The sequence below is a fragment of the Tigriopus californicus genome, chromosome 10, assembly GCF_007210705.1.
Source record: "Tigriopus californicus strain San Diego chromosome 10, Tcal_SD_v2.1, whole genome shotgun sequence".
NCBI lineage: Eukaryota > Metazoa > Arthropoda > Copepoda > Harpacticoida > Harpacticidae > Tigriopus > Tigriopus californicus.
The window spans coordinates 10954550-10981615 of NC_081449.1; the positions used below are offsets into that span (position 1 = coordinate 10954550).

Here is a 27066-nt window from a genome sequence, read left to right on the forward strand (position 1 = left end):
AGTTTCCTGAGGAAAGGTCGGGGACGAGAATCGAACCAGAGACCCCCTCTCATCCTTGGAAACTGCAATAACCACCATATCACGTCTCTTTCTCTTTTTCACAATTTTCAGTTTTCCAAGATTAAAGGTTTTTTTGAATAGATTTTGTCCAGGGAATAATTGCGTTTATACGTATTCGAACCAGCAATTTTGAGGAGCTTATGCATTGGAAAGACATTCCGTGATTCGTCAATTCCAGCCAAAATGTCGTACAGGGTGGCTGCTACTAACTCCAATAAATTAATTTTATTATTTTATTATTAAAGGATCCACTCAAGACATTAAATGTATATAGAGTAAAGGATGCAGACGAAACGATAAAATGATAGGAGAAATGGAGAAGAGGAAGAAAAGTTGTTTTGTACATAAAAGCTAATTGCCATAGCATTGGCAATTTCATGCAAGAAAAGTAATGCGCCAAGCATTGAAAAAGACGTTCAGAACGTATTACTCAGAATGGTCATCGTTCATTTGCAACCACCACAACCTCCAAACAACGACGAACTCGATCACAAATGGCACAGTTGGCTTCCACTCAATGTGTAGGATATGAAAAGGCATTTCATTGGTGTGATTGAACTTGAATCAAACTAAGGTGTTCAACATGAAAGATCTAGGAAAAACCTTGTATATCTATCAGCAAAAGGCTTAATATCTTTTAATATTGATAGATTTTTACGAGAACTCGAGTCTATGTTACTGAAAGGAGCTTGATGGCCTTAACCGGTGCATACTGCATATGACATGTTAACGATGATTAAATCCTCCAAGAATCAAGGGCAATGATGATTGAGAAAAGAAGGATTACCCACTCGCCCTTCAACCTCATCAAGTCCATTGGATAGGCTCTCGATGACCCATTGCTCAAGATCAAATATCCCTTTAGCTTTCCTGTTCAAAGAGATGTGCCAAGTCAATTCGTTGATCTGTCATTTTAGAGGGTCTCTCCTTTGCCAATCCTCTTCACAACTTGCATTGATTAAACTGCTTTTGTTCATCAAAGACGACTGGAGGGTGATATTCTGAAAATTTTGAATACTGTATGTGGCGAGTGAAATATAATTCCCCTTGGAGGCTTTTAACAACGAGGAGCGAAATGGCCGATGAGACAGAACGTAATTTAAAAAATGATGCCTTTTTGCCATAACGAGTGAGCGTGGTTCGGTTGGAAATTGGTTTCGAATTTCTATGTTCGCCACAATCATAGCTATTTATTCAATGGCCATTAGGTTTTTACTTTACTTTAAGTTTTAATACAGGGAGGAGACGTGGTGTAGTGGTTAGCGCAGTGTCCTAATACGAGAGAGGTCCCCTGTTCGATTCTCCTCCCCGACCTTTCCCAGGAAACTTTTAGACGCTAACCACACCCACCAACGGAGAACCACTCTGATACTATGACACCACCTATCGGAAATAAATTGGACTATGTGACGGCTGGCTTCGCTGGCCAGGCGAGTTCACCCCTCCGACCCTAGCACCCCAAATCAAAAAATGCCAAATTTCTTTCTTTCCAACTTTTTTGACTCTTTTTCAATTCTTTTTGACTTAGTATCACATGTTTTTTTTTACTTCCGTCCAATATGATCAGATAAATAATTAAACCCCCGGCCAAATGATTTACAGTTTTAGCAATGATTTCAAGTTCAACTTCCTTTTTCTGTTTGGGAAAATCAGTAAGAGGGGATGGGAGCTGCGGTTGAGCCTACCATCACAGTTTTAATCCAATCAAAAACCAAAATAATCCTGTGAACAAAAGTGTCCTAAGGAGTAGCCCAAGGTTCGGGAAGAGAATTGTATATCATAACATCTATATCAATTTAAAAAAATGCCCAAATGGCAAACATAGCAAAAAAAAAATTAGTTTCATGTAAATAATTCTAAGAAACCCAATGAATAACCTTGTTTATGCAGTTGTGTGCCATGCATTTTGAAATAGGATAAAGGCAAAAAGGGTGCTAAAAACAATCTTTTGGCCACTGTAATGTTTTTTCCCTTTTTACCATTTTTTTGTATTTTCGCAACTTTTGCTGGTATTTCCTCACTTTTTTTTGCATTTTGCCCAACGGAAAGAAATGTCTTGTTAAAAAAAAAGCGCATTTTTTCAAGGTCTGGTCGTGACACTCTGATGAGTTTGTCTTTTTCCTTTGTGACATGTTCTCAATTTGAATCTTATCAATTGCAAAGTAATGGAAGCTTTTCTTCATGAGTTTGAATTTCAAAAACAGGTATGGCTCCCTAATAGGAACGACTAGAGCATCTCACTCCACCATTCTAATTGTTAATCGTTGAGATGGTTCGGCATTTACATTTTTTGAAGAAGATGGCCCAAAGGCTTCATGTTTGCTGCATCAATTACTCACAAAGGAAGGAAATCATTTAAGTTGTTTTGACTTTGAAGCGGTAACAAGTAATTTTGGGGGATGTTGCTGGTTACAATTACAACATTTTGGGATGTAAGGAGATTTACCGGTATTTTTTCGGAAAAAACGGAACGCATATCTTCAACTTCGCTCCTGCTCAGCTGCCAGCTATCTATTTAGTTAACTCTCCGATGGACGGTGGAGGACAAAACACATCGTTTCACGGAAGTCTCGAAGACAAACCTTATGAGAGCTTGAGACGGTCCATCTGGCCAGCTTGCCTTCCAGCAACTCCCTGCCTCAAATCCTGCTTGATGTTGGTGGTCTGAAGGCTCTGGTGGACCCTGCAGATAATTGTTGTCCCACGCATATCGGACACTCTCCTAATGGAAAACGAACCGAGAACACAAGAATGATGTATTGATCTATGAAGGACTAGATAATATATATATTTCTTATATATTTATATACGGTATTGATCATCGTTATTGTTGTCATTAGGAATAATAATAATAATAGTGGTTGAAATCGTAGTAGTAGCGTAGGAGTGATAGGAGAAGTAGTAATAGTATTAGTCGCATTGGTATTTGTAGATTTGTGGCATTATCGCAGTCGTCCTGGATAAATTTCATCGTTTTCTTTGTTACCATTTTCATTCTTATTGAAATGTATAGGCTACCATAATATTTTTTCGTTTGAGGGGGATCGGTGAATGAAATCTGACCATTTTCCAGTTCAAATACAGTTACTTTCATTTCTGTGCTTTTCAAATGTTCTCACAGGTGGTAATAGTTCTCCTAAGAAATTGGAAACGCTTATCAACAAGAGCTCTCTGCAAAATCAGACCCTTGGTCTGTTGGTCCTTGCTGGGGGCACGGAAAGATTTGAATTGAGATGGGAAGAAGTACAGAACTAAACGCAAATCAGGCGGATTGATTTTTCTCTGACGGCCTGAGGAGGGCAAAGAAGAACCACAGTAGCCATAGAGCGCCAACACGAATAAAGTGAAGGAGACTGAGAGTAATATCAACGGCAGACAAGAACAAACTCAACACTTTGTACTATGTTGAGGGTTGTGCGAGCGTGATCGCTGGAAAAAAAGGTAATAGATGCAGTCCATTTTTCATTGTCGTTGGAGCCTGTGGCGGTGGTGTTGATAGTTGGCCACAATGTTCTGATGGAACTTGACGTTCCATTCATCGAGAACCAAATCTAATCATCGCTGTCGTCCTCGTTGAATTTTCCTTCTTCTATGTCGTCTTTGAGCTTCAATAGGGCCTCACGTGTCCCATGTAGACGCTTCATACCTCGAGGTAAACCACGGCATGAATTCAAATTGATGTATTCTAAGGTGTCACACTTTTTCAGCAACTTCGTCAGGGATTTCAATTTAATGGCTGTGCCACTTAGGTTCAGTTTTCTAAAACGGAGGGAAATGGAGTAAAGTTAAAAAAGGGGAATAAAAGCAGCTGAGTCCAGGGGTTGTCTGAGGAAAAATTACCCGTAAATAGGCAACAATTCAATCTTTACTCACCTGATGCTAAACTCGTTGGCATCAGCAAACTCGTCCACCATGAAGTTGACGGTCCGTTCACCGGGTGTGAAACTGACGTCCATTTCAAGGAGTGTGGCAGCCCATTTCTTGACCATTAGTTCTAGACCATCCGAGCTGGCAGAAGCCGCTGAACAACCCGAAAGCACAAGCTTTTCCATTTCCCACGTGGGTAAACGGATCAAGCAGGAATCGCTCACATGTTGGCAGCCACGAATGTCCAATGCTTTGAGCTTGTCGGATTTTTTCAGGATCCTCTCGATTTGACCGTCATCCATGCCTTCAAAATATCCTCGACTATCCACAGCAATATGAAGCTCCTGGAGGAAGGGAAACCCTGGAGACTGGATCTGTTCTTTGATAGGGTTTTCAGTCAAATTGAGCATTGTATGATTGGCGTTGAGAACGCGAAGCTTGGGACAACTCTTTTGGAACTTTTCAACGTTCATCGGGATGGCTTCTCGGGAGGTCGTGGTGATATTGGAAATGTCTATTTCTTCCAAGTTAGAACTATGGCTCTGTAGAATTCAATTAGGTAAAAGAGACAGTTGAAAAATGTGGTTAATTGGTCTTGCAAGAAATCTAAAAGGTCTTACCGTGAGGGCTTTGAACACAAATGGTAATCCTGCCATTTTATTGTTGGAGATGTTGAAATGGGTCAAGCGTTTACCAACTAGAGTGACCAGTTCTGTCAGACAGGAACTGGATACCGCACTCCGAGAACTACACGAGGAACTCTGAAATAAGAAACATAGATAATTAACCATGGCAAACACTCGTTATCAAGAGTATTTCGAAGACTTACCGAGACATTGCTCAAATCAATTCGTTCCAATTTTTCATAAGATTCGGCGATCAGTTTCACGTCCTCATTGCTCAACTTAAAGCAGCTGGCAAGTCCAAGTGAGATCAATTTTGGACACACCATCGAGATCATTTTTAGCGTCGACGTTCCCACCGAATTCTTCCAACCGGTCAATTTCAACTCCAGCACGTTGGGATACTTCTTCAGGAATGTCTCTAGCTTCTTGTCGTTTCGGTACTTCTCCTTCATCTTGCCGGAAGACAGATCCAAATGCGTCCATATGGTGGGATCCATAGCCTCTTTGTTCCAGCTCTTGCAGACTCTCGACACTCGCACCAAGAATGGTATGGCTCCTTCATTGGCCACTCCACATCGAAATAAGAGACGGAGAGCCTTTGGCGGGAGTTCGCTCCAACGAGCCACAAAGTCAGATTTCTCGATTTCCTTTTTAACCTTGACCACAATTTTCTTTTCCTCGTATATTGGAGCCGGAATATCTAAGTATTTGTGTTGAGGTTTGGGTCCCAATTGCTTTGGTTTAGGTTTAGGTGCTTGAGCGGCTGGCTCACTCTTCGTCTTGGTTTCCTCCACCCGAGGTGGTTGGGGTTCGACCTTAGGTGGAGATGGTTCGACCTTGACTGGCAGGGGCTCAGCTTTGATTTCAGCTCGCGGACTGATGGATGGCGGGTCTGGCTGATTGGGCTTACTTGGGCGTCGAATCTTCCTCAAATTGCTTGCTCCAGACGAACTCGGCGAGGCCAAGTCATCGTACGCTGGGGCAGGAGAAACCAGAGGCTCTTGCTTGGGTGATGGTGCCACCATGGATGAAGGCGTTTGAGAGGGTGGTCCTCCAAAGTTTTGAGGGGTTCGTGGGTTGTTTGGAGTCATCGGACTGACGCTGCCAGGAGGATGGTGGTGGTGATGGTGGTGATGAGTGGGAGGAGCATTTGAATTGGCAGGAGTCATGGGGTTATGATTGCTTGCTGGTGTAATTGGTCCTCCATAGTGGGTAGGTCCAGAGGGCGTGTGGGGTTGATGGTATGACCCGGGAGTTAATGGGTTCTGATGTGAGGCCGGGGAATTATCTGACTGCGGCGAAACCAATGGCGTGGGCTGACGGCTGGCCATAGATGGGCTGACTCGGGGCATGCCCACACCAGGCATTGGCATATTCGGATGATTGGGACTGATTCTAGGGGAGCCAACATTACCCATGGAATTCATAGGACCTGGGCCCATGCCCATGTTGGGCCTGAATTGGTGATGTTGCATGTTGTGGCCCATATTCCCGCCATGGCCGATCATGCCTCCTTGTCCTTGATGGTGACCCATTCCCATTCTGGGATTGTTGAATCCCATTCCTGGGAATTGACCTTGATTGGCGTAAATGTTTCCAAACTGTTCGTTTCCGTAACTGTTGCCCATTTGTCTCATTTGTTGGGGATAGTTATGGGGACCGTGAAATTGGCTGTTGCTCATACCAAAACGCTGATGGTTCATGGCACCATATCCACTCATTCCGTTTGAGCCCATGGTGTTCATTGACATGTTTCCAAAGTTGTTGCCTTGTTGACCATAAAATCCAGACGCATTACTAGTTTCGGAGTTCATTTCTTGGTAATTGTTGGGCACGGCTCCCGGCATCCGATATCGCGAGGTCATGGGTGCTCCATTGGGGAAAGTTCCATTCATGCCATTATATGGGGACTGCATTGGATGCGACATCTGACCTTGGCTAAAGTTGGACATGCCACCAGAAGCCCCGTGCTGCTGAGAGTGCGGGCTCACCCCGACTTGTCCAAAATTCCCAGAATTTTGACTAGGGCTATGCATTTGAGACGAGATCTGTTGATGATTACCTGGGTGAGGATTAGATGGACTGTTCATGTGATGGTAAGGACTCTGATGATTCATTGGATTAGGAGACATGGTATGGTTGGACTCGACGCTCCCCGGGTTATGCATTCTTGAACTTGGGGGGTGGGCTGGAGATGTCATAGCAGGGGAGGGTACGTTACCACTACCTAGAACCGAGCTTATGGCACTGGGAGTGGCACTATTCGGTGGACCCGTAGGGATTGACGACGCTTGGCTACCGGACATTCTCATCTGATGTTGTTGTTGTTGTTGCTGATGCTGCATTTGCTCGTAGTTCATATTTCCATGCTGAACTTGACCCGAGAATGAAGCTGGGTCGCTTCGTTTATACGGTGCTTGTTGTCCATGTCGGTTTAGCATCTGTTGTGGCTGGGATTGACGATGCTGTTGGGGTTGTTGCTGCTGCTGTTGCAGCTGGTGATCTTGCTTATTTTGCTGTTGCTGCTGCATTTGCTGCTGTTGTTGCTGTTCCAAAAATGACCTATTGCTGTTTGAATTTTCATTCTTAATGGGTTCCTTTCTGATCTTCAACTTGATTCCCACACCCTCTTTGAGCACTTCACTACTGTAGCTACAATCTTGAGAATTCTCATTGGACATATTATTCTGGTGCTGAGGGAGCTGTTGTTGCTGCATGTGCTGCTGTTGTTGTTGGCGTTGCATGTGAGGATTCATGTTGTGTCTGTTTTGGTTCATCATGTATTGCTGTTGCTGTGGCATGCTCATTTGCATCGAGTTGTGGGCATACCCTCCCATCATGTGGTTCGGAGGGCCAGGCGGGGCACCATTCCCATTTCCTCGAGCTATTCCACCCATCTTCAATCCCTTGGACATTTCTTCGTCAGTTCCGAACGGGAACTTCTTAGCCTGCTGCTGCTGATGGGCAGATGGTGCTTTTCGTGGACGCATCGGCAAAAGCCCATCCTGTTCCTCCTCATCAAAGTTGTACACACTATCACTATTGCCCTCGATGACGGGTGCAGTCTTCTTCTTTCGATTGTAGGTCCGTTTCGGCGCTCCCGGTTCCTTCATGGGATTCTTCCTAGGTCTTCCCCGTTTTCTTTTCACCGGGGGCTCGTTGGAAGAATTGAAGAAGGCCTGACCAGGAAAGAAGCCTTTCGAGGCAATACCAGGGGCATCCCCGGGCGATGCTAGAGATTGCGGGGCCTGTAGAGGTGGAGGTTGTGACTGTCTTTGCTGCATGTGCTGTTCAGCAAACATTCTTTGATGGGCTGAATACATCGGAGATTGGCGATTAAACCCAGGGTCTCTCGACTGCTGCTGTTGTTGTGAGTTGAAATCCCCGTACATATTGAGGTAAGGATTGTGGGTTTGTTGTTGTTGTTGCTGCTGTTGTTGTTGATGATGAGGATGATGCTGTTGCGCCTGAGACATCTGCTGATTGGAGTTGGATGAAACTGCCATTCCCATTGAGGCAGAGGAAGAAGGAAACGTATTATTTGTAGATATACTGTTTTGGTTTGAGGCACTTTGGTTAAATGGGGCTGAAGCATTCAGTGAGGCTAGTGATTGAGTGGGACCTGAGCCATTAGGGCTTTCTGTTGGTGTTGTCACCGTAGTCTTGGAACCAGGGGGTTTCCCTAAAACATAAAACGAACGATTGAACAACCACTAAAGGTGATTTTACACTTGGTAACACTTGAACTTACATTGCACATCAGAGTATCTCGTTGGACTATCGGGGGAAGTGCCTGAATTAGCACTCTCTCCTTTGCTCGGACTGTTTGAACTTGCAATCGAGAATACTCCAGAGTCCGCTTGACTGGCAGGGGAGTCCTTGTTCGAGGCATCACGAGGAGATTCTAAAAAAACATTATTTTCATTAACGTTATGTATTATTTATGAGAGATCCTCGAATCTTGCGAGGCTCGGTCGTTTTTTTTACCTTTTTCGGGAACGTGACTGGAACTGGGTTCAATACGACTCGGCGAGTACGTTGGTCTACCCGCAAATGCAAAAGCATATCCGGCTGCTTCCTCCTCCTTTTTCTTAGACATCAGATACTGTTGCCCAATGTTGGACTCGGAAGGTCGAGTCGATGATGGAGGGACCTTTGACGAATCCAATGTGCTACCTGCATCCTTGGCCGAATGACCTGGTCCACTTCCGAAAGCAGAGTATGAATCAGAAGCCGAGATTGCTGAAGACATAGCGTTCGTAATATTTCCAGGGATTTTCAACTTGATTTTGCCATTGAACGAGGGTGTGTCTAACTTTGAAGAGTTGTCACCAAATTTTCGTTTCAAACTAGACAAAGGAGAAGAATCCAACATGGAATTGATGGCTCGACTTTCTGGAGGCGAAGAAGATGCTGATGATGACGACAAAGAGAATGACGACAAGGGCTGAGGTGGGATAAGTGTTGGAGTTGCTACAGGGCTAGAGTTCGAACTGGAGGAGCCTTTAGCGTTAACAGATGCTGATAACTTGATTTTAGGTATGATGGGCTTTCGGCTCTCGCTATCCTCGCCTCCGGAAGTCTTAGTTGATCCAACCACCTTACTTACAGTAATTTTCGGTCTCCCTTCAATCATGAGCTCATCTTTGGTATTATTCACCAACTTGAATTCCGAATCGGAATTCATTCGTTGATTGGCTTTTGCCACCGATGAAGATTGAAGGTGTGATGGGATGTTAGATGAGGAGTTCGACGAGCTATTGTGCTGTGAAACTGGTGAATTGGATCGAGAGTTGTTCCTTGAGAGATTGCGGGGTGACGAATTAGCAGATTTGTCTCCCCGCCGGGCCTCGGAGGCACGCACTTGATTTTCGGTCAAATAATGCTGATCTAATTTCGAGTTGCATGTGTGGAGATGCAAGGCCTCGCGGGTAGAAAATTCCACCTTGCAGCTGTTACACACCTCATCGCGGGGTTTCTTCACTTGGGCCATTGATGGCTGACCCGAGGGGGACACCCCTGATGGAAAGTTGGAGCCAGTTGAAAGGGGAGTTCCACTGACAGACGCTGATTTCTTGTCTTTCTTTCTTTGCATTTCCACCGAGTACGAATGAGAACTTTTCCGGGGTGCTTTGTTGAGACTGGAACTAGTATTCAAATCACCACTCGTGTGATGCCCATTCTCCAAGTTCGGGCGATTTGGGATTGACGAAGCTATTAGATGTGAGGACGATGATGAGGTGGATGAGGTTGTGGAGGCAGTGGACCTATCTGTAGGGTTCTGCTTCTTCAAATCTTTGGATTCGATTCTTTGAGACGACCCCGTCGAGAGCTTGGTGATGGTTACAGATCCCCCGGGCTGGCCCGAAGAGCTGAGGCCGCATTTTGACTCTTTTCGTACGGGCGAAATTGTGACTTTGCTTTCAATCGTGTTGGAAGATGAAGACGTCTTCAACGGGGAGCCATTGTTCGTAGAGGTAGGCAGAGAGTTATCTTCTTTGAGATGCCATTTGGATTTGTAGCTCTGATCTAGTCCCTGATTTTTCTCCTTCGAAGGGGATGACAAAGTAGATGCTTGCGAAGGGGAAGAAGAAGAAGAAGAAGAAGAAGAGGTGAGAGTAGGAATGGGATCCCTTTGATTTGTAACCGGCACTGATCTGGACGAGTTTGGAGACGAGTTCCGTGATCCACATGGTTGTTGTGGTTGCGGTTGTTGCTGTTGCTGCTGCTTATGTTGCTGTTGTGGCGGTGGTGGTAGCAGCTCATCCTTCGTTTTTTTCACAACAGGTTCACAAGTCGACCGCTTGAAGTTGGTAGGAGATTCCCTCTTGAGCGACTCTCTACTAGGTGCATTCTGCCCTGGAAGGCCTATTTTCTGGTCGATTACGGCCCTAGGTGGAGGAGATGGCTCTTTCTTGACACCCCCACTTATGTCCACCAATTTGACACTACACGCTTTCATACTTTTGGGTTCCGAGTCTTCGGGGGATGTTAAAGGCGGCACACCATTATCACCTGACACTTCACAACTCGATGTCAATTCAATAGGGTTATTGGTCTGGCTAGCCTCTGAGACGGAAGCTCCAAGTTGCCCAGTAAGCGATTGAGGGACACTGGGACACTTCTTGCTGTTGCTACCTTCCAACGGAATGTGCAGAAATGGACTGATCACCTCATTTGCTCGAGATTGGCTGCTTATATCTGACTTTCCACTGGAATTTGTGTCTACGGATTGGCCTGAAAAGAAAATCAAGGGCATGATCAAGCGGAGCTAAGTCGATAATTTCAACGTCATCGAATCCTCACATTATTCCTGGACCCTTGAGTGATATGGATTTGAAGGTATGTTCATCCAAAGGTATCAAACTACACATGCACAAAACACCCGTTTACAAGATGGCAACCAGAAAATGTTTAAACAGTCGTCTAGTGGCTTCACAAATCTAGTACGTTCCATCACTTGGCCTTCTTACTCCACGACTACTACTCCTATATCCCTGGAGTGAATATGAACTCCTACTGCTCGTTCAATGACGAACTACAGGCATTGGTGCTGCACTGAGCTGCATATACGTGTGCTTTGCCCTGGGTAACTAGCACCAGTGTCCAGGTAAAAACGTGCCCTACGAACAACTTACTCTACAAGTACCAAGCCACAACCATGATGATCCGTTCTTCATCATGGTAAAGCCGCCCTCTCTCTCTTTCTCTCCCCTCCCGCTCTGCGAGACTAGTGCTCCCTTCGTCAAATTGGCTGGGAATGAGTACTTGGAGGGCAAAACTCGACTCGAAGGATTCATCCATCCATCAGCATGGATGTGTTCAAGCTTGAAGGAGAACGGTGGGTCGGTGAGGGGGTGAAGAAAAAGAAAAAGAAGAAGATGAACAACAACAACATACAGTACCAAGAGCAGAAGCCAAGAATGGAAGGTAGAATTGGTTGGAGATGCGAGTGAGTGTGAGTTGTTGGGTAATGTGGTAGTGGGACGAAGACAACTGAAAACAGCTGACCCTGAAGGGACGATTGGACGTCAAGGGACGAACTGGTTTTGAGGAGATAAACGTGGACAAACGAACGGGTTAAGAAACAAATAGACAAGCATGGTCAACGGGGTAGGACGATGAAGAGCACTTATACCTGGCAAAATCCCTTTCTCATTTTAACTAAAAACATTTGATGACCCTCCTGAATAAATTTGGGGTTCGCAGTCAAGATTGTATTAATACTAAAATTGAAAACTAGGAAGGGGGGTTAACAGAAGCATTGAAAAAAATCTTAAATTCAAACATAACATGACAAAATCAGCTTTGATGTCACACTTGCTCCTTCTGTCTTTATTGGTGACAGCCAGTCAGGTAGCCAATTGGTTGTCAAGTTTGATTAGACCTATTCGCAATTTGTTCATCAAACATGTTTGACATTCAACACATTGCGATAAGATCTAACTAGCCCAATACTTGCTATCATTTAAATGAAGCGCAGAGTTAAGAACAACTAAGATCAAGTCGTTAAAAGGCTCCGTCGCTTTTTGACATTTTGACCGGAAACATTGAAGCTCGTCGAACAGAACCGAATAATCATGTCTATAACCTCCCCAATGTGCGTGGTCCACGTCACGATGTAACTACGGTCCGACTACCCAGAGCTTGCTGCGGCGTCAATTTACTAATATTGTGTGGGTGGAGAGCCACTCGCATTTGGAATTTCAAAAAGGGCACCCATGCACTTAACAAAACATTCAGGTCTGGACAGACGAACGAGACTTTGCGGAAAATGATTAAAGAAGTCTTACCGGTTTCGGCTATCAATTGGTCGTGGCGAGTATACTTTGCATCAGACGGAAATCTGAGGCCGATGGGTGCCGTCTCAGCCCTGGACACTACTGGTGAGCCACCACTCTGGGGACGGCCATTGGCCTCAATATTGTCACTTTTGCACTGACCCAGGCTGACGGGATGGGTGGCACTCTCCACTTCAGCCATTAGTGGGGTCCCATTGAACATGGGTTTGTTATTCAAAGCACTACGACCCTCGCAGAGTCCGGGGACGTTTTTGGATTGGAGGGCGAGACTGGCCGGTGTGTTCTGGAAGCCATTGACCCTATTCCAAATCGGATTCGACTCCGGCTTGCCCGTGACTGGACTGTGATTGCCATTGGTGGCGGCTTCCTGTTTGGCCGCATTCATGGCGGTCAATGACAAGACCTTGTGAGAATGAGCGCCCGGCTGCCCCGTATCTTTGAAAGGCGAGTTACGTTCGCTCAGGGATTCGGCAGAAGGTCGCCGATGACCGGCCGTCAAAACGCCCGACGATGCACTGCGGGATAATGAGTGATCCATAACGGATCGGTAGCGGGGGGTCCGGGGAACGAGGACGAACACGTTGGCGGTCTCAGGTCGAGACTCAAAAGGGAGTGCAATTGCTTTGGCAGCACGCGGCCGGCTCACGGTCGATCCAAAGCACTCCTGAGAAGGCTGGACGTGGAGTGGCTAGTCAGCGGCTAGTCAGCGGCTAGTCAGCGAAGGGGCGGCGAACTGAGGTGCGCACGGAACCATGGAAATCCTCCACCTAAACAGACACACTTGTACGATCAATCATTCAACCAAACGTGAAGCCAGACCACTGCGATCCGGAGTAAGGGCCGTGATTGGACTGGCACCCCAGGGGCCAAATGAGTCTGTGTGTGAATCTCAAGTTGGCCAATGTCGTTTGATCGAGCCCGTACTCCTACTAAGACGAGAACGACTTGTCTCGATATGAAATAGCCAGCACTGCTCAGGCCTGCTACTTGAACCTATCTATCTAGCTCTCTCTCTCTCTCTCTCCATTTCTTGGACGAGTCTGACGACCAACTCGACGACGAATTCACCGTCGACGACCACACCAGGGCCAACACCACACCGACGAATACGACCCCAGCAGCCCTCTGTCCACTCTCCAGTCACCCACCATTCACGCGTTTATGGAGCTCCATCTACTCTATGAGTGAAGTACAGAATCTGGCCTTCTGGCCGGGCCCCACCACCACCACCACCACCATGACGACGCCATCTCTCTCGCAGTCCCCCTCTATCCTCCTCCTCCTCACCATCATCAACACCATCCCCCCTCAGCATTACGGCCCTGGACCCATTTGACGGGCCAGGCTGCTCTGCGGCGGCGAGGATCAGCCTGAGGCTCAGCACGACCGAGGACGAGGACCGCGGGCAGCCTGCAAGTCAGCTCGGCTTGTCATAGCAGTAGCAGTGAGAGTGTATACAGCCCGAAAAAACATAACCCAACTCGAGACATAAAATGACGGACGGGGAGTGCTAGGGGCGGGTTCAGAGGCCGGAAACGCCCCTAGCGTCTCGGCCGGACCTTAAGCTAGGAATTCTATGCGATAGTTCTTACCTGTTGTGGGTCAAACTCGGACGTTGGACAAGTATTCACTCCTGGCAAAAATGACCCCATTCTCTGCCATTACGGAAATAGCAGTCGACTACTTCGACGCTCCGTTTAGCTGTCTTAGTGCGAGTTGGGTGGAAAAGCAAAAAAGAGGAAGGACCCGCCGCCGATCCGTGCCATCGAGATTCAGCCAGCCAGGCCTCGACGTGATCTTACTTCCGCCGATTCAGCCGAATTTGAAGGCTATCTTCGGCCCCCTCTAAGGGCTCGAACGAGGCAGACTCATTGACAGGAAAGAGGCCGCCAAAGATTGCCTCTTCGACGCAGGCTCGCCTGGGTGGGTGCTCGAGGGTTCTGGGCGTTCTGGGGATTGGCGCCTGGTCCGAACGTCGGACGACGGACCCTCGCTTGAGTTGAGACTCGAGAGGAAGAATGATGGCATGGGAACGCTAGGCTATCTGAGCTGAATGGCTTGAGCGTCGTACTAGCCTTCGCATTTTGTCAATCCAGAGCTTTAAGCGAAGAAAAGGAGGACGAGCTGGATGAAGGGGGAAAGAGGCGACGGAGGATCGAGGAAGACGAGCGAGGAAGAGTCAAGGAAAATAAGCGAACGGGACGCTCTGGGCTCGGCTCGGATGTTCGGCCCCCTTGCTCCGGGCCGAGTCTCTGGCCGGACTCGCCGGACTGGCCTGGCAGCTCGAGCGAGCCAACCCGAGCAATCTCGTCTAGCGTGTTAGCAGGAAGCTCAACGGGACGGTAGAGGAGAGAGTGCGGGGGGGGGGGGGGGGGCGAAGTGATCAAAATGGGATGAGAGCCCAACGAGACCCCGCGGAACGATCTCGACTCGAGCCTACGATCCCAAGAGGAGGGCAGAGAACGGATAGCAACCCACTCGCATTGCACTCGTCCGCTCGTTCAATCGAGCGGACGAAACGAAGGCGCGAGCGACTGTCGGAAAGTAATGCGAACGGAGGAACAGACGGAGATAGATATGTATCTGTTGGAAAAGGCATGGATCGCCGCCGATGGGGCCAACGTGGACAAGATGGTGAGTAGGAGGGGTGGTCTAGCTCCTCAAGACGACTCTCGTTCTGTCTTGTGGGGAATACTCGAGAAGTAGATAAGAGAGGGAACTCGGAAAGTGGTCGTCAGACGAAGAAGGTGAAGGCGCACGCCAGCTTCTTCCAGCGTTGCCAGAACGCGGGTGTTGACCGTCAGATTTGGGATTTGTACCTTCCACACACATCGATTGTCAGGAACATTTTAATTCTCCAAACTTCGAAAGAAATCACTTTAGGGACATGCTGAGGCCAAATAAATATTGTCACAGCAGGAAGTCGAATTAGGGTAGTTCAATATAAGTGTTGGAGGAGCATGTTGACGTAACCTTAAACCAAAGACAAAACGGACAGATATCAGGCATCTGTCTATCCTAGATATAATCCTTCACTATTTTCCAACATCAATTTTGGAAACAATCGTCCATGAAATGACAATGCTTGTTAAGTCATACTTTAGCAAAATTGAGAAAACGTTAAAACACTTCTATTTCGTTGATTGTTATTGTAAGTCTCATTGTTGTACCCACTTTTACTTATTTTACCCTAGAGTTATGTATGAGAACAACTATTTTTGGCATTTAGCTATCATTGTAATATGTGTAGACATTTGGCTGTTTTTCCTTCTGAGAACTTGGCAGCACTGGAGTTGAATCCCCAATTCACTCCAGCGGTAAGTAGAGACTAGAGAACGAAGCCAACTCAGCACTCGCTTTGCCCAATGACGTTATGTACGTGGGGCTTTCAGTACATGCTGCTGCACACATGCCTTTGGTAGAAGTGGTGCACACCTTCTGGCAGTACGTATGACATAGCAATAAGAGGCATGGCTTAAGGAGGGATGGGGAGGGGATTGGATTGGAAAGGGATTGATGTTGCGGGCGCATGGGAATCGGGTTCCCCGGGCGACACAATCGGATCTCACCCACCACCAGTCCGGGCCGGCCACCCCCTCGAACCAACAGGAGGACCAGAAGCTAAGCAGAGGACTCCCTCCCTCCAGGCAGTCACCGCTGTCTGAATGAAAGAACTGTCGGCTACGTCATGTGTTCAATGACTAGCAAACCACGCAAACTTTGGACTCAAATTGTCAGGCACATGGGTGCTCCCTAGACAGACCGTAGAGCACAGCTTCTCTCTCTCTCTATCTCCATCTCGCTCTCACATTCTCATACACACATCCCATGAACTAGGTGGCCGTATGTGAATTGCTAACGCCGAGAGATGCTTTTGTTGTAGTTCCGTACGGTACGTACGTACGTTCGTACGTACGTAAGGTCTGGGTCTTATTAGTCCATGGTTAATTTTCCTGATGTAGAGAGGCGCTTGCCTTACGAACGTTCGACGCACAAATGTACGTCCTTCTGACGGTAGAACTTAGGTTGGCAACAGTGGACACAAAAAGTATTAGAAACGTTAAATATTTAGATGCATAATGAGGAATTGGGAGGATAACAAACATATCCACGAAAATGTTTTTATTGATGATTAAGCCTGAGTTGTGGATGTAAGGTCATTCTAGACGGACGAGACACGGATGACCCTATATTATGTGACCTTGACGCATTCAGGCCTAGACAACAATTGAGTCCACGGTATTTCTTTAAAAATCTTCACCGCAGCTCTGAACACTGCTCAGAAGGCGTCCTTCTCCATTTAGTTGTATTTGTTATAAGAAAGCATCCCAGAATCCGCCAACAGTCATTGCAACAGGTCGATGAGGTGCTTCATTGCCACTTCGGGACCTCGGAAACCGACCCAAATCCTGCCCGGTCAGGTATTGTTTTCACCGCCAAATCCCAGCTCTCAAAGAGTCCACCAAGTGTCCCCAGTCCACAGTCGGGCTTTCGTACGCTAGTTCCTCATCACAGCTCCCTTTCTCTGGCTTTTTTCACAGCAGCCCATCGTACTCGTACCATGTATGGTCTGACAGCAATATGTCGTCATCAATCCCTTTCCGCTCAGCCTCATCGTATGTTTCAAGGTTGCTTCTCGAGGTAAAGGCCTCGTCGTCACCGGTGTACACGAGCCTTCTTCGAGTTGGCTCTGGAGCTCTCCAAGCAACGTTAAAGTGCCCGCTCCAGGATTGCTCGAATGCAACAAGGAGAAGCGCAAACTAGAGTGCAGCAGCGCAATCCAAATGTTGGGATTGCGGATACCACTTGATAACGCGCTTCTTCACTCGACCATTTTTCGTTTGATCTGTCTCCCAACAATAGTCACGAGAGCCCTCAGGCTCCTCTCTTCAGACGTCACTCTTTAGTACGTCTTCTCACTAACTTTCCTGGCAATGGCAAGAAGAGGACAAGGATATTGAAAGTGGAAAGTCGTTTCCAAGTGAACCTACGGGAGAAAGCTGGGCGCACCATTTGGCTTGCTCGTACGGAGAGGGCACCTTTAGTCCATCCATTATGAAGAAGGCGGCGCTGAAGCACAAAGAAACATAGAACCGATGGTTCTAGACCTAGAAAGAGGGCTTTTCCTTTACAGGAGCATTTTTTGGGTAGCACATTATCGCCCAAAAAAAAGAGAGCCTGCTTTCCCTGGTTGGCCTTGTACTACGAGGTCGGCCTTCAAAGAGACGAACCCACTTGTCGCGTGTAAGAAGGCCTAACAACTTTATGAACAAACCACCTCATGGCCGCTGTAAGGGGACTTGAAATATTCCTGTGAATGATATCCCTAACGCAAAAACGTAAGAGTTATCTTCACCAAAATATGCCTACAATCACTCACTAGTGACAATCAACTTGCAGAAAATATTCTTGCAGCGTTATGCATACTCATGGCTATCATTGGTCGAATAAATTGGCAGAGCACCTATCCCCACAACATTTTCCACTAAAAACATACAGTACATCAGTCTATCTCTTCCATTTTGGCTTATTTTGGTCAAAAATATTTTATAGACTTGTTTATGAACAATATGCAGGGTATTTAGGCTAAGTCAAAACAACGTTTTTATTAAAGATATTTTATCAGGTAATGTTGTATATGTTGTCTTTTGCACTAAGAAGAGCATGCAATCAAAAGGTTTTGCTGAAAAAGTAACGGTAACAGAGCGGGTGTTTATCCCTCTCGCTACCGTCACTGTATTCTTTTATAATCGAGGGGGAAAAAATTTCGCATTTGTTTGTTATCAAAATTCTGTCTTATGGGAGCGGGTGTAGCCTAGCGGTCTAAAGGGCAGCGCAAACAAGTCAAGAAACATCTCGCCAAGTGCCATGGGTTCAAAACCCGGCGCAGGAAGCAACCCTTTTGGAGGAGGAGACGTGGCGTAGTGGTTAGTGCAGTTTCCTATCACGAAAGAGGTTCCCAGTTCAATTCTCCTCCCCGACCTTTCTCAAGGAAACTTGTAGACGCCAACCATACCCACAGACAGAGAACCAAATTGATATGGACACGACACTGCCTATCAGAATTGTATACGGACTTTGTGATGGCTAGCTTCGCTGGCTGGGCAAGGTTCAATCCTCCGACCCTAGCACCTCAAATACAAAAAATATCAACTCAAAGTCAGCAAAAGAGCATGATATCTTCGTCAAGAGTTCCAATCTTGAAGCCATCTTGTTTCGCATGGCATCATTTCGTTTAGCTTTCCCTGGGACTCGCTATGACCTATCAGTCATGTCTTTCACAAGTCTTTCAGCGGCTTGGCTGTCACAAGGGTATTCTGGGGCGATGAGCGGACTATCTTTGATTGAATCTAATTCCTTCATTTGGCGTTCTTGAGGTCGTGGAGGTTCATGACATATGGGGTCTTCCCAATCAATGATATTGCGAGGTACGCCACTGCAAATCAGGTTGGACAAAGAACGAATTTCTTCCTTGGATCCTCCAATTGCTTCATGAGGATTGATTAAATCGCATCAATGGCCTAGGCACGTAACTGATGGTCATCATCACTAGGTCCAGCCAAAACTTGCATATAAATCTGGCCTTTATTGACAACAAAATTGCATAAATACACCTGAATTTGCACAAAAAATTATAAAAAACTTGTCAAAACATAGGCACAAACTCGTTCTGGAGGGCTGTAAGGGCTATTTTGACTTCCAAATCAAAAAGTAATAATAGAAAAGGAAAATAATGTCATAATAACTCTTAGTATAATCATTTGAACCTACCTACTATATCTCGGGAGAAGAGGCCAGTTGTCGTGCCGTATTGGTAAAGCATCTGCTCTCCGGCTCCAATTTGCGAATCCTGATTTGATCCCAGGCTAAGCAAGGGTTGAATGAAATAAGGGAGATAAATACCAAAAAAGACCCTAAATTCCAAACACAAAAGTTCGCCTTTATTCCTTGTAAAATCTACTACCTTCTTCAATGAAAAAATGTAAAAGTCTGTTAAACAACCCATTGCTATGCGTTGTTATGCAAGAATTCATAAACCGAATTCTGAGATCTAATTCATACTAACACACGGAGTAATGCATTTTATGTTCTAATGTTATGTAGATCTACGTCTTTGCAGTTGTACAACTCTTCATGTTTTACTTCATTTTTTGCGGACCTCCTTGACGGCACTGGGAATGGAATTCAAGACGAGAAACTTATTTATTTTGCATAGCTTTTATTTTTATGCGTTTTTTTATTTACTGCAAACAAATTAGTGTGGGCGGATCGGGCTTGGCCTTGACTATAGGGTTGATCAACCATTTTAGTCCTAAACTTGTCCAAGTCTAACTTGAATTCTGTTACTGGATCAATAGTCCCCTTACGCTGCACGAAATATGTTGTACGTTCTGCACTTCAGAGAGCGCTTTGTCATTCAGCCTCTACCAAGAAAAGAGCCAATGCCTATGTATTGAATTATAATGCGTTTGTGTTGCTTTTGGCCGATTCTACCAAAATTTTATTTATGATTAGTGCCCCGAGTCACATAATGTCCGGCAAAGAAATTGCGTTCAAGGCAAGGCAAGAGCAGTTGATTTAGCAATCTGCCGTGTCTCTGCCCGTTTCCTTTGGGCCGTGTGACGTTGCAAATGAGGGCCCTTATGCCTACGTACTCCCTACGAAAGAAGAGAGGCGGACTTCCTTGTCCATATCTAACTTGGATTCACGAGGGCTTGAAGGTGCTATCAAAACGCACATTAAGCCTCTACGGTCACCGCAATGTGGAATGCATTTGGAGGTTTAGTGATTTCCAGTCTCTTTCTACTACCGGCAGTAAAAGAAGTGACATGGGCCGTTTGGCCTGGTTGCGGCTGCTTGGCCAAGTTTGGGCCGAAACGAGTTTGTTACATTTATTAGCAATACCATGGTCTCTATCACGGTTATCATGATTTAAAATCAATACAGAGACACCAAGGGATACATCTCATCCAAAATATTTTTACTTGCTTACTTGCAAGTCCAATCTCTGCATATCAAGTCTCTAAATCAACGGAACTGATTCTCCTCCTCTCGCACTGTCTGAGTGGTCAAAGCTCTGATCTGCTCAACCCAGCTTTAACGATTTAACAAGATGATGGTGGTAAACGTTATTCTCCACCGATTAGTTGGCGGTGCTTATTTTTAAATTTGTGGCAAAATGTTAAAAGGTTTAGATAGAGACTTTAAGGGTTATCAATATCGTGTTAGGTTAGGTTGGGTTAGGCTAGGTAAGGTTAGATTAGGTTTGATTAGGTCAGGTTAAGTTTTAAAAAAGTAGCACCGCCAACTAATTGGTAGAGAATAACGTTTACCGATGATGGTACGTGAAACACAGAAATTTGCCACGTAAGCAAGTAAGAAAATTTTGAATGGAATGTATGCCTTGGTGTCTCTGTATTGATTCTAAATCATAATAATTATGATAGAGACCCTGGTATTGCTAGAAAAGGTAATAAACTAGTTTCGGCACAAACTTGTCCATGCAGCCGCCACCCGGCCAAACGGCCCATTTCGATTTTTTTTACCCTTGGCTGTAAGAAAAGAATGGAATTTATTAAACCTCCAAATTCATCCCTCATTGACCCTGAATCTTGGATTGGAACAAAGCTCATGAATGTTTTTAAAAACATATAGAATCAGGTACCTTTTGTACCTTCTCTGAATACTGTTCAGTCCAAACCTTCCTTAAAAAATTAGAAACTCCAAAAGTTTTGGCTGGTCTGTATTGTAACATCCACAAAATTGTATTGTAACTGTTGATAGGAGAAAAAGATCATTTTCATTATGTTATTCGTGATTAGTGTGATAAAAAGTGCGTCGAGTAGATTTTAAAAGTTTTGCGTCATGGGTGGCCAGATAAGTAAACGATAGGAATTTTCAATATATTATTTTTAATTTTCTGATAGGATACTTGTTGCATATTCTCTAATTTATTTTGCTTTGGTTTGGGGTGCTAGGGTCGGAGGGTGCAAATTGCCCGGCCAGCAAAGCCAGCCATCACATCGTCCATTGCCAAATTCCAATAAGCAGTTGCATGGCGGTATCAGATTGGTTCTCCGTCTGTGGGTGTGGTTGGCGTCTATAAGTTTCGAGAAAGGTCGGAGAGGGGAGAAGAATCAAACCGGGGACCTCTCCCATGTTAGGAAACTGCGCTATTCACTACGCCACGTCTCCTGTCTAAAATGTTTACTTACAGCGGCGGGATTTGAACACACGACATCTGAAGAGAGGATTCTTGCCTTGATTGCACTGCCCCTTAGACTGCTTGGCTACACCAGCTCCTATGCTTCCCAAATCCAACCTTTCCAGGTTTTATCAATACGAGAGCTCTCGCATGTTTCTGGTAAAACATATTTGGACGTGCTAAACCTTTTGGGAGAGGCATATTCAAGATGTGGTTGAACAATCGACTTGTACAGAGTTGGCATCGTGATACTATCCCTCCGTTCACCGCCATATGACTCTCAATAACCCAAGAGTAGATTCATAAAATCATAAAATCTCAAAAGGCTTCATAAAATGGGCTTGACCTAGTTGTCGGACTGCCTTTTAAGAACAAAACGTTTGAGTCACATGGGCCTCAAATTGCAATTTTCATCCATGTTGTGGTAAAGTTTCACTAAAAAGAAGGGAACAAGCTTTTGTTCAGCCTTAACTTCCGATATATCTTCAGATATATGTATCTCCATTGCGTAAAGGCCCATTCATGTTGCTCATACACAATGGTAAAAATTGATTGTAATTTCTTTTGGAAATTGAATCAAGAAACAACCGTGATATTTCGGGGCCAAAAACAATAGGAGGAATTCTTTCTTACTTAAGAATAAGGATCAGGGTAAGTTTCAACTTTCTTACCCATAATTTCTTTGTCAAATGGACTTTGTAATAAAAGAATGTGAATATTTCGTGCATAGCAATTATCCTTCATACATTAGGCATTGCTTTGGCAAGGTAATGGCGCTCAGTTTCTCAGCCAGTGATTTAAAATAATGAAAAATTTCTTTTTTTCCCTGAAGTTGAAGGGAGTTTGCCTGAGGACTTGAAGGTGACCAATCCCTAATTTAGTTTGTAGGCGAAATGCGGATTATTGTCAGAATGCGTGACCAGCCGCTCTTACCAATGGTAGGGGTTCTCACTAGATGATTCTTCTCATTGATTTTTAACTTCAGTACTTTTCAATGCCTTAAATATGCTAGTTTCATGCTCCACAAGTTCGTGGGAAAGGCAAATTAGGTTATGGCCGTTACACATCTTCCGTTTTTGGGTCAGCTGATATTTTGGTCCTTCGAGACGAGAAAAAAACCTAACCTAACCTGACCTAACCTAACCTTTCGGTTGCAAGGGCCTGGGGGCGCCTAGGCCGCGGCGCAAGCCTGCGGCAGCTCGGTTGCAAGGGCCTCGGAAACAGCGGCAGATTAGAGCTTAATTCTGCAATAAAAAAAAAATCCGTGCAGCGAGATTCGAACTCACGCCAATTAAAATTCTGCTCAGGGTTAGGCACACTATACGTTCATGACGATTGAAATTGGTTGACATATTCCGTGGCAACGTTTTTATTTAAAGCAGCTACATGTCGCGAGAGTGGCAGCTGACCCAAAAATGGAAGACATGTAACGACCATAAAATTAGGTAAGGTTGGGGAAAACATTCAATTGTGGAGAAAGCAGTGTCTCTAAATAGCTGTCAAGAAAAGCGCTAGTTGTTTGGAGTCACATACAAAAGATCACTCTGTTTTAAGCCTTATTGTAAAACAAAATGTAAAACAGTGCTTGTGCGTTTATACTTTCATTTTTTGACATTTTTTATGATTCTAGACGCCATTCAACCAGAGTTTCACGTAATATTGTTATCCCTTTAAATAGCTTTCTACATCAAGAAGTTTATGTTTATGTCTTTTTTTACATGTGAGGTATGTCTAGGAATGAGTTCTGGGGAAAAAATGTCCAATACATTTCTGGTCAAAAAGGGCAAAACTGATAGAAAAACGTGAGATTTAGAGACTCAGTAGCGGCAGGGCTGTCAAACTTATTGTGGTGGCATTTTACTGTCGCATTATTTCTTGGGGGTGGCTCTCAATCGTGACATTTTGAGCAATGAACTTTATTCCTTCACGGGAATAAGTAAGAAATTCTTAAAAATTAGATCTATGTCGATTAACAAATGTTTATTTGGCCGTTTCATAAACTTGCTACATTGTGGCAAACTGACTTGTTTCTGTGCATATCATTTCAGCCTAGACTTTTCGCTTTTTAAGGTCAGATTAAGCCCGACCCGCCCATTCTGAGTGGTTTATAGGAAATAAAAAAACCATGAAAATAAAAGTTAAGTATAAGAAGTAAGTTTCTTGTCTTGAACTGCTTGGAATTCCATTCCCAGTGCCGTCAAGGAGGTCCGCAAAAAATGAAGTAAAAATTGAAGAGTTGTACAACTGCAAAGGCATAGATCTATATAACATCTGAACATCAAAGACTCCCCAAACTCAAAACCCTAGATTTGCATGAAATATGCTTGAAAACATGAAATATACAATGTGAACGAAAAAAAACATTTTATGACCTAATGATGACGTTTTACAACATTTGGAATCCAAAACACAGGGCTGGTGGCATTAACTAATATGTCAAAACCGAGCTTTGTAACAATTGGGGAACGCTCAAATTTAGCAGTAAAATCACTCAACCTGTCAGTATAACATGAAACCTATTGTTGAAGATATTTTTGCCAATCAAAAAATATTTCGTATATTTTCTTTAACTGTTATAGCTTGTAAATCAATTCAAACCCCTGAAGAACTGCAGATGGTCATTGATATTTTTCGTCCCAGTTTCATTGCTAATTCTATTGGAGAATTGAACCAACGCCAAACATAGCTCATCAGACTTGAAATTGATTTGCACGTAGAGCAGCAAATCAAAAGGGTTTTTCGTAACTGGTTTTCTTATTTGAATCGTTCAGACCATCCACACTGAGGCAAACCTATTACTCATTGTAACCCTCTTTGATTTCTGCTCAAGATGCAAATCACATTTAAATCCGATCTCTACTCATGAAGAAAGGTGCTGGGGTTGAACGCGATCTAACTTGTTTCCAGTTAGCTTCAATTAGCAATGGGTCAAAAATATCCACCTCAAATCCTTGACTCTTCAAACCGGTTTGTTTTTAATGTACAGTCTCTCGTTGCTCATTGAGTATGTATTGTTGCTCCTCTTGCCATTTCCTCTTCCAGCTTTTCTTCCAGCATTTACTCTCCCCTGCTCTATTTTCAATAACCACTTCTCTACTCACTTACTCCTCCTTACCCTATTTTCAAAAACCACTTACCTGTTCTTCCAACTTAATATGTAACAATGTTTAACATATATTTCCCCCCCCCCCCCCCCCCCCCCCCAAAAAAAAAAAAAAAACATTTCCCACAAATGCCCCGTAATCAGCGATGGCAAAATTCGACTTTGATGGAAATTCTGCCATTTTCTGCCAGGTGTCAAAAATGGCTTTTAATAATTTCCCATCCAAGTTATATTCTGGTTGTCAAAAATCCATTTCGAAGGAATTTCTGCCATTTTCTGCCTCCTGGTCAAAAATGGTCTTTAATGATTTCTTATCCCTGCCTGTAATGCCTGTCGCTACCGGCAAAAGAATAATGATGAATGAATTTGGAGGTTTAGTGATTTCCATTCTTTTCTTACCGCGGGCAGTAGAAAAAGGCGACCTGTGCCGTTTAGCTTGGTTGCGGCTGGTGGGTAAAGTTTGTCCTAAAATGAGTTTATTACAATTATTAGGAATACCATGGTCTCTATCACTGTTATTGTTATCATGATTTAGAATCAATACAGAGGCACCACAAAGACCTCTGCTAGGGCAGTCAGCCGTGCATTATTATTAAATCTGATTGCAATGAGGAATGATCTTTAAAGGTTAGGTGATTCCATGTTTTTAGTAACCGCGGGGAGATAAAAAAGTGTCACAGGGCCGGTTGGGCACTCCTAGGCGGCTTGGAGTATCTTGAGCCGTTACATGTATTTTTTCCTTTTTAGCACGACCATGCCTCTAATCACGAAGGTCATAGTTTTGAATCAAAGAATATATACTCTTTGGCACCCATTTCATTCAAAAACTGAATTACTCACCCATGAGCCAAGCCAAATATCTGCTTCATAAGTTTATGTTGTTAAATCTACTGGCCGGCTCCTCTGTGGCTTGTACTATCACAACGGCAAAGCCAAACTCTCGCTGATAATCAGTTTCATCGATTTAGCATGTTTATTGTACTTGACGCTCATATTTTTTTTCAAGCAAGTAATAAATAATATTTTGGATGGAAAGTGTGCCAAAGATTTTAATTTTTGATTCAAAATAATTACATTGATGATTAATGCCACGTTAGTGCTAAAAAGGAAGAAATACATATAACAGCTCAAGCTAGTCCAAGCCGCCTAAGAGTGCCCCACCTCACAGACCATGTAATGACTTGGCCTCACATAGCACGAGCAAAAATGCGAACGCTAGCCTTCATCAGCTGGTACATAAATCTTGGATGTTCAGTGACTCATACTCTTTCATCAGCCAGCGTGGCCGGATTCTGAGTGAGTTTGAAACTGGTTGCGTTCGTTGAAGACACAGCAATTGTAGGCAAGGATGAGAAATCATTTAAAGCCATTTTTGACCAGGGGCAGAAAATGGTGGCAGAAAGTGGCAGAAATTCCTTTAAAGTCAAATTTTGCCATCGCTGATTGTAGGTCGTTAGTGCTGATCAGGCAGTTACCCTCCTCTTCTTTGGTGTACAGAGTTGTTGACACAAAATCCATTTTCCTCTACACTGAGGTCGGATCAATGCGACATCTAGTCGTTATATGACCTGTGCCCAACCTGCCCTGTGACACTACTTCATGTCCCCTCTCATAGCCCCAGCGATGGCAAAAATCCACTTTGAAGGAATTTCTGCCTTTTTCTGCCACCATTTTCTGTGAGGTGGTCAAAAATGGCTTTTAATGATTTCTCATCCCTGCATAGCCAGGGATGAGAAATTATCAAAAACCATTTTCTACCACCTGGCAGAAATTGGTGGCAGAAAATGGCAGAAATTGGTCCAAAATAAGTGGCAAACAATGGCAGAAAATAGAATTCTTTATATTATTCTAAATCATCTTTTTCTAGCGTTTACGATCACTTCCGTTAATTTTTAAGCCCACTTGTGGGTAGTTTTGACACGTTGGGATGGGTATTTTGCATCGAATGTGAGATACAACCACTAAACGTCATTGGTGTGTGATTGAGATCGAGTTTGAGTTTTGCCACCGCAATCGGTGGGAGTCAGGGATGCCATTTGACCTAAACTTTTTAAAGTCAAAATGACGACAATTGCATTTAAAAAAAGTTATATCGTATTCAATAACCATTTTGATGAGTGTGAAAAAAGGTGCAAGTGTTGTGGCTAGGCCTTGACTACTGCAAGTGGTCTATGGATACTGTTTTCAATTCAATCAACCATCAAACAGTATTAATATTAATATTTGAGGAACATTTTGCATTTCAGCCAATGCTGTCAGAACCCTGACTCGATTCCGAGGTTTCACGCCTCTTTGGGCCGTTGGCAGTCACATCGAAGGTAGGGCAGTAAGAACCATTTTAGCTGACGATAATCCTGAAATATATCACTTCCGTTTCCGACGAGCCACAAGTCGCACGGAACT

The 27066-nt window shown here is 44.4% G+C and overlaps 1 protein-coding gene across 2 annotated transcripts; it reads right to left on the bottom strand.

The window, feature by feature from the left end:
* Positions 1–2825: 2825 nt before the first annotated feature.
* On the bottom strand, positions 2826–14066 carry LOC131888992 (AF4/FMR2 family member lilli-like). Of its 2 annotated transcripts, XM_059237971.1 has the most exons (8): positions 13948–14066; positions 12347–13122; positions 8541–10790; positions 8305–8457; positions 4757–8235; positions 4548–4688; positions 3934–4469; positions 2826–3819 (listed from the first exon to the last, which is right to left on the bottom strand). In XM_059237971.1, the coding sequence occupies exons 2-8, from the start codon at positions 12891–12893 to the stop codon at positions 3612–3614; spliced, it is 7314 nt and encodes a 2437-aa protein (XP_059093954.1). In that variant the 5' UTR covers positions 12894–13122; positions 13948–14066; the 3' UTR covers positions 2826–3611. The 2 variants fall into 2 exon arrangements, with proteins under 2 accessions (XP_059093954.1, XP_059093955.1); XM_059237972.1 differs by lacking the exon at positions 13948–14066 and having other exon boundaries at positions 12347–13315.
* Positions 14067–27066: the final 13000 nt, after the last annotated feature.

What these genes read in the sequence shown, in the direction of transcription:
- LOC131888992 (XM_059237971.1), bottom strand. Translation starts at nt 12,893, where the DNA reads ATGGATCACTCATTATCCCGCAGTGCATCGTCGGGCGTTTTGACGGCC. An exon ending in TTGTGTTCAAAGCCCTCACG is followed by an intron (nt 4,470 to 4,547) that starts GTAAGACCTTTT and finishes TGAATTCTACAG; the next exon opens with AGCCATAGTTCTAACTTGGA. An exon ending in GCCAACGAGTTTAGCATCAG is followed by an intron (nt 3,820 to 3,933) that starts GTGAGTAAAGAT and finishes CCTCCGTTTTAG; the next exon opens with AAAACTGAACCTAAGTGGCA.